Raw genomic sequence first — 7,327 nt, 5'->3', positions numbered from 1 at the left:
GAATGCCATGTTTATTTTTCAACCTCTGCCTCCCCTCCCTTTAACCTTTTGACCTTGTAGTTCCCTCTACCTGCATATCAAATCAAATGCCGATCTCTTCTACAAAAACTATTGTGATTATCCTCGCCCTTGCTTATCCCCTTCATGAGTTTTATATCACTTTAGTCTCTACCAAACATTTGAACAATTGTGATCTATCTTGTGTGATGTTTGTGCTTAGCTCATGTTAGTTTTAACAGATTGTGTTGCCTTGATGAAAATATCTTTTTCATATTTCTTACAGTTCTTGACACACTGTCAAACATATAGTGGATGCTCAATAAACACTTAATCTGTTTTAATAGATCTGTTTCAGAGTTATTTGAATACAGGCTTCATTTGTTTGGAAATCATGTTTTATACACTTTTCAGTTTTGTTGAAAATATAAGACTGGGAACTCATGTTCTGACATTTTGATATAAACTTAATCAATAGCTTAAAAAATATCATGAAGAGTCAGTACTGACTTGTAGTGAGGTCACATGGCAGGCTAATTCAGTCCTATAATCATAAGGCTCTTTGAAAGTCTCATTGTCAGGGTTTGACTGTGGAATAGTTTATGACTCCGTGACAGGTGATAGATTTTCAGGACGCTGTATGTTTGACATAGCACAAAGATTACCATGGCAGCAAAATGGATTTATGGAACCCCTAGCTCTCCCCGCCCCCCACAACTCCCCGTCCACGTCTCTGAAAAATGAAGCTGTACTTCTCAGTTTCCCAAGACAAATGGTTCAAAGATTGCTTCATCCAGTCCCATGCCTGCAGTCTTGATCAGGACAGCTCACAGGAGAAACCTATCTGTTTGGAAATCCTATTGCATGTTTTCCTAAATTTCATATTTATTTTTAAAAATATGTTTTTATTGATTTAGAGAGAGAGAGGGAGAGGGATAGAGAGAAATATCAATGATAGAGAAACATCAATTGGCTGCCTCCAGCACACCCCGTCTTGGGGATTGAGCCCACAACCCGGGCTTGTGCCTTCACTGGGAATTGAACTAGGAACCTCCTGATTCACGGGTTGACGTTCAACCACTGAGCCATGCCAGCCGAGTTAACTGTCAAATATTTAAACACCCCTGTTGCACAGAACTATTTCAAAAGCCCTTCTCTATGGGTTGAGAAATATTGCCCATTTTTTGAAACTGGACAACCAATGAGTCCGGGCTGCCTGTCACTACTAGAGCCAATTAAGCACAGACAGGGTTGAATCATATATGAGCGTTTATTCCAATACTGATGGCAGTATAGGAGAGCAGCAGGTCATCCACAAAAATCTGCCCTCCAATCCCCTATAAGCCAGGTGCTCATATTGGTAAGGACAAAGATTACATAGGAAAGTAGGAATTACAGGCATGGGGAAGTAGGCAATGGGGGTTGGGGTGAGACTCCTTTTTTTTTTTTTTTTTTTGGCAACAAGGTTGTTAATCTTTCCATCATATTAGGAAGTTCTTGAATGAGAATGGACTGCATTCCTAGGTTGACACCCAGGTCCAACACTGATTGCCAGGTCCAAGGTTGACTCCCATGTCCCAGGGGTGTACAATGCCCAGCCAGGTTAGAATGTTCTTTCTTCAATCAGAACAAAGCAATCATGGTTAATAGAGCATGATTAATATTCTATTTTTGACCCTGACATTTTCAGGTTGGTTTTCCAAGCAATGATTCATGTGAGCTATTTTGAAGAACAAAATATAGATGACACAATTCCAGGTATATGATAATTTGACTTCTGGGAGTTTGATTTCCAAATAGATTCTGGAAGTACACCCAGAGTCTCAGCTCTGTTCTTCCTCATATTAATCCAGAGGAACATATGCAAACAAAAGCCCAGACACACCTTGACTGTATTTCCCTGAATTTGCCTCATTCCAGGAACTAGTAATTATTTGCACTTCATCTTCTTTCGCCATCCCTCAGTCTGCCCCCAGTGGCCATTTCTGCATGTGCCAATATCTAGAGCTACAAGGTGCAGATAGAGCCTATTTCAAGTATCTGTATATTCATCCTCATGGCTTGAAGCAATAGCAGATACAATCCAGAGAGGAGGAAGGGGAAACAGGAAAAATCACTAGGATCCGTGTTAGCAATTAATTTGTAGTAAGTAGCTGTGTCTTTGTTTTATTTTCTACAAAAGTTATCAGGAATGAACCGGAGAATAAATTAACTAATTAATGCATTTCATTTAGCATGCATTGAAGTTGTATTATGTGGAAATAACTGAGTGGGTTTTTTAAAATGACACAAATGCTGTCCCAGATATTAAGACGATTAGCCTTTCATGAGAACAATGCCTTGAGGAGTTGAGGATATTGGAAGCAGCATCAATTGTCAATTAATAATCAAGACAAGTGATTTTGAGTTTTCTTTGGATCTTGATGAGTCAACAGATGTTACTAAATACTGCTCAGTTGTTGTTATGTATTGGAGGAATTAGTGTTGAATTGGAGTTGACTGAAGAATTATGAATTATCTATGACTAGGTGAGTGATATGAATTCCTGGAAGAATGCTTCAAAGGCCATTGATTTATCAAATGTGTGTTGAGCCACCATATGTGCCAGACACTGTTCTAGACTCTGGTTGGGATTAGGACAGTAAGTAAGATGAGGCCTCTGCTCTTATAAACCTCATATTCTAGTGCCGTGGTCGGCAAACTGCGGCTCGCGAGCCACATGCGGCTCTTTGGCCCCTTGAGTGTGGTTCTTCCTAAGCCTTAGGAGTACCCTAATTAAGTTAATAACAATGTACCTACCTGTATAGTTTAAGTTTAAAAAATTTGGCTCTCAAAAGAAATTTCAATCGTTGTACTGTTGATATTTGGCTCTGTGGACTAATGAGTTTGCCAACCACTGTGGGATGCAGAACACAAGTAAAGACAATGCATATTGATAGGGGCAGGCCAGACCTTCACAAGAAGAAAAAGAAAGGCCGATAATCAGGGTAAAGATGCAGACAGGCTGGGGAAGTTTTTCATAAAATCAGAATGATTTTGGTGATTTGGTTGATCAAGTTTGTATATTCCCATGTATTTCTGTAAGTTAAATATGTTTTATTGATATGGTCACAGTGCAATGTCTTTACAAATCATCCTGCACAGAGACAACCTTTTTCTAGACCTTAATACATCAGAGAAGGGGAGAGCCTGCTGAATTTCTGTTCCTAAAAAGCTTAGTACCTTCCAATGTCAAAAATTATAATTGCTGTTTCCCCTAATCCTACAGATTCTCTTAATCTATGAAAACAAGGCTGGAGTGCACTTCTAACTGGAACCACCATGTGCAGTGGGCAGCCTGTGGCCTGCACAAAAGCACCTCTCTGAAGGCTCCAGTAGGGGCTGCAGTACAGCCCAGATTTGACATGGGGAAGGAGATACCCTTATGCACTTCCTTTCAGAAGAGGGCTCCTACTTATTATACACAGCTGGGTGCAGACCTGGAAAAGCTTGGCTGAGCTTGGTTTCATAAGGCTTCCTACAACCCAGAGATTGTCATGTTTCTTTCAGAAATGATAAAAGTTCTGAATAATTAGGCATCTTTTGATGTGTAATCAAATAATCATGCTGTGCATTCAGAAGCTACCTTACATCCGTTTGCTTATTATACCTTACTTTAATAATAACAATAAAAACACCACACGATTTTTAACTGATGAACTGGGTGGATCTGGGAGGTAATCAACCAAAAACCTTGTATGCATATATGTATAACCCATGGACACAAACAATGGGGTGGTGAGGGCCTGGGGTGGGAGAGGGGGGGCAGCCTGGAGCGGGGTCAATGGGGGAAAAAGGGGGACAAATGCAATACTTTCAACAATAAATAATTATTTAAAAACAATAAAATTTTCAGGTATGTGCAAAACCAAATAAAAGTGATTTTCTCTTTTGGGGTGCCTCTCCCATTTGCATAAATAATTTGGAGTTTGCTATAAGTATGTATTGCTCTGGGTTTTTAATCTTAAACAACGTAATGTGAAATGCCTCTCATTCTTCTCAGGTTGGTTAAATCTCGACTTAATAGAACCTGCCCCTCAGAAGTTGGACTCCTGAAAAATGTTGAACGAGAACAAGAATCAGAAGAAGAGATGTGATTTTGATGGGCATCTAGTCTTTTTGGATGAACTTTTCCTTTCCTTTTTTTTTTTTGCATTGTTTTTGTTCATGGTTTTGTTTCTTGATCCTTTGTTTAGCTAAGGATGATTCCTGGTGTACTGGTTGTATTTTGAATTTTGTTAAAGTATTTGAATATTAATGTTTTATTTTAGGTTTGAAATTACTTTAGATGATAAGTTCATTTTGCACATCAGCCTTGGTATTCAGGGCCTGGAGTGATTCTTCCAAGGTCATCTAAAGTTTGATGCCCATGAGATGACAAACATTTGTTTTACTAGTATTTGCCTTATACATATGCTTAAGATTCTTGGGATTGCTACCATTTGTACTTGTTAAAAATGGGATTACACTTGTTTGTCTTGTTGCAATGAGAAATAAATGAATACCTCAAATCTTTATTTTTGTTATTTAACTGCACCACCTTTATATCATGAAGAAAAAGCTGTGTGACACTGAAATTCCCTTTTTGATGAGACTTGTCTTTCTGTAACACCTGACTTCTCCTCTAGGAAAAGTGAGCCAGAGTCTTTCTGAGTTGTGCACTCTTTGGGAAAAGATAAAAGGGTTGATCCCTGGAACATATGGTTGCAAAGCCATAGAGACTGGGAAAGGAGGGTCATGATATTATCTACAGAGTGAAAAGTCATCAATAGCATAGTGTGGCCACCATAGCTCCCCTCTGCTGAAATAGTTGAGGGGATAAGACAAGGAATAGCCTTTTATGGAAAATCTGGGTAAAAAGTCAGAGCCCTTGCATAGTCTGTGGGCCAAGTAGACCTCAGTGGAGAGTCAAGAAATCTTGTTTCTAATTCTGGCTCTCCCATTAACCAGCCTCTGGGGCTAGAGCAATCACCATGTCCTTCTTTCTAAAGTAAGGGAATTGAATTGGATGAATCATGGGGCTCTTTCTGAATGTCACATGTTATAAATCTAGAGTCTCTGAGACAAAACTGAAGCATGGAGATAGCTAATTTTGTACAATCTCTGTCGTGTCAATCTGTCATGTTACCTTTTCTGTCATGTCAATCTCTGCCATGACGGAAAAGGTAAGGAGGGCTGCAGGAATCCTTGAGAGATGACTCACATATGGAGGAAAAGAGGCAGCCTCGTGGGCAGCTGAAGGTGAAATGTGGGCAGTTAAATCCTGCAGGCTCCCTGGCATTTCAGAAGCACTGACAAATCTAGGGGGCGGGCCCAGTATGGTATGATCACAGTGACACTGAAGAGGAAAGTGAGTGGATTGTTTAGACCAAAGAACCGGACATATTCCTTTTCTTTAAGATTAATTTGATTCAGTCATTTTTTAATTTTCCTTTTCAACTAGCAAATGTTTCTTTCTGCTTAAATTATTAGTTTATAGCCGAAACCGGTTTGGCTCAGTGGATAGAGCATCAGCCTGCGGACTGAAAGGTCCCAGGTTCGATTCCGGTCAAGGGCATGTACCTGGGTTGCGGGCACATCCCCAGTAGGAGATGTGCAGGAGGCAGCTGATCGATGTCTCTCTCTCATTGATGTTTCTAACTCTCTATCTCTCTCCCTTCCTCTCTGTAAAAAATCAATAAAATATATTAAAAAAAATTATTAGTTTATAAAAGTGATTAGAAAGGTGTGCTATCTTTGTCCCCCAGGTAAGCATTTAGGAAGGTCTACATAGTACAATATAGAGGGTGATCATCTATAGCTCACTGTTCTTATATGCCAGTGGCTCTCAACCTTCCTAATGGCGCAACCCTTTAATACACTTCCTCATGTTGTGGTGACCTCCAACCATAAAATTATTTTCGTTGCTACTTCATAACTGTAATTTTGCTACTGTTATGAATCGTAATGTAAATATCTGATATGCAAGATATATTTTCATTGCTACACATTGAACATAATTAAAGCATAGTGATTAATCACAAAAACAATATGTAATTATGTGTTTTCCAATGGTCTTAGGTGACCCCTGTGAAAGGGTCGTTTGACCCCCAAAGGGGTCGTGACCCACAGGTTGAGAACCGCTGTTATATGCTCTTGTTCTGAGTGTGTTAATGAAAGAACTGAAGACATAAAGATTATTAAATAAATGAATAACTTTTGTTCATTTTTATTAACAAAATAAATGAATAAATGAATAATTTTTGGTATTCCTTCTATACACATTAGCTTTTCTATTCACCAGTTTTCAGATACATTTATTTTCTTAATGTAATGGTTGAAAACAATTGATATGGGTCCTTAAAGGTTGATCTTGAACAATGCAATAAAACCTACTGCATTTCTGGCATCTGAGAGGCCCACACGTCATGGTCCTCAGGAGATCATGGCCTTCTGCCCCACGTGTGTCCTCCATCTCAGGGGTCTCTTCTAGTCTGCCAAATTTGTATGACTTTGGCAACTCTGTGTTTCAAAAGAGCAAGCCACCAGAATGATGATAGGATCAAAAAGTACAAATTCGTAGTTATGGAACAGTCACAGTGATGTAAAGTACAGCATAGGGAACATGGCCAATAACATTGTAATAACTGTGTATGGTGTCAGATGGGTTTATTGAGGTGACCACTTCAAAAGTTATAGAAATGTCTAATCATGGGTTTATACACCTGAAACATATAATAATTGTATGTCAACTGGAATTTAAAAACAAAGAAAGAGAAAAGGAAAACCAAAGAGTGAGCCATCAGCTGAAGTTACCTGAAAATGGCATTGCTGGTATCTAGACCTGAGCTGGAACTCTAGGAATAATTATCATGAACCAGATTAAGGCTAGAATATTGAAAACTGAAAAGTGCAAACATTCCAACAGTCTTTATGAAAAAAAAAAGTCCATTCCTCCAGGCTCTGCATGGAGAGAATATGAATGAGATGCAACCCAGTGAGCTCTCAGAGGTTCAGTTCTAAGTCCACAGTCTGGGGCGTTCTGCCTCTAGTCTGCCTGAAATCAGCAGGATTTGAGCACCATTATTATACTTTTATGGAAGCCTCCACAAAGGAAGCAGTTGAGGGAGGGTGCCTTCACTTACTTTTATTTGTATTTGATCTCAACTCTTTCAAAAATCTGAGGTCTCAATTCCTAAGCTTTTTGTAACCCTACCTTTGAGGGTATTTCACACTTCATTTACTTGTATTTGGTTGTGTTTAAAGAAACTCTTTATACATTCAGTGCAAAATCAACATTGTTTTGTGTTTA

The 7,327-nt window shown here is 39.0% G+C and overlaps 1 protein-coding gene across 4 annotated transcripts in view; it reads left to right on the top strand.

Moving 5' to 3' along the window:
* The window catches only part of TMEM45A (transmembrane protein 45A), a 21,596-nt gene extending 17,045 nt beyond the window's left edge, over positions 1 to 4,551 (top strand). For 2 of the 4 annotated variants that reach the window (XM_015571051.1, XM_015571048.1), the window contains one exon: positions 1 to 345. This exon is cut by the window's left edge and continues 1 nt beyond it. Coding sequence is in view for 2 of the 4 variants with exons in the window: in XM_015571049.1 (XP_015426535.1) it covers positions 1,688 to 1,755; positions 4,040 to 4,092 (121 nt within the window). In the remaining 2 variants the exon portion in view is untranslated. Of the gene's footprint in view, positions 346 to 1,687; positions 1,756 to 4,039 lie in introns of those variants that run through there. The other 2 variants (XM_015571049.1, XM_006774597.2) reach the window with 2 other exon arrangements.
* Positions 4,552 to 7,327: the final 2,776 nt, after the last annotated feature.

Source organism: Myotis davidii, unplaced genomic scaffold (genome assembly GCF_000327345.1).
Source record: "Myotis davidii unplaced genomic scaffold, ASM32734v1 scaffold1628, whole genome shotgun sequence".
In the NCBI taxonomy this organism is placed as follows: domain Eukaryota; kingdom Metazoa; phylum Chordata; class Mammalia; order Chiroptera; family Vespertilionidae; genus Myotis; species Myotis davidii.
Note: the sequence above shows the minus strand (reverse complement) of the source record. Positions and strands in the feature narration are given on the sequence as shown.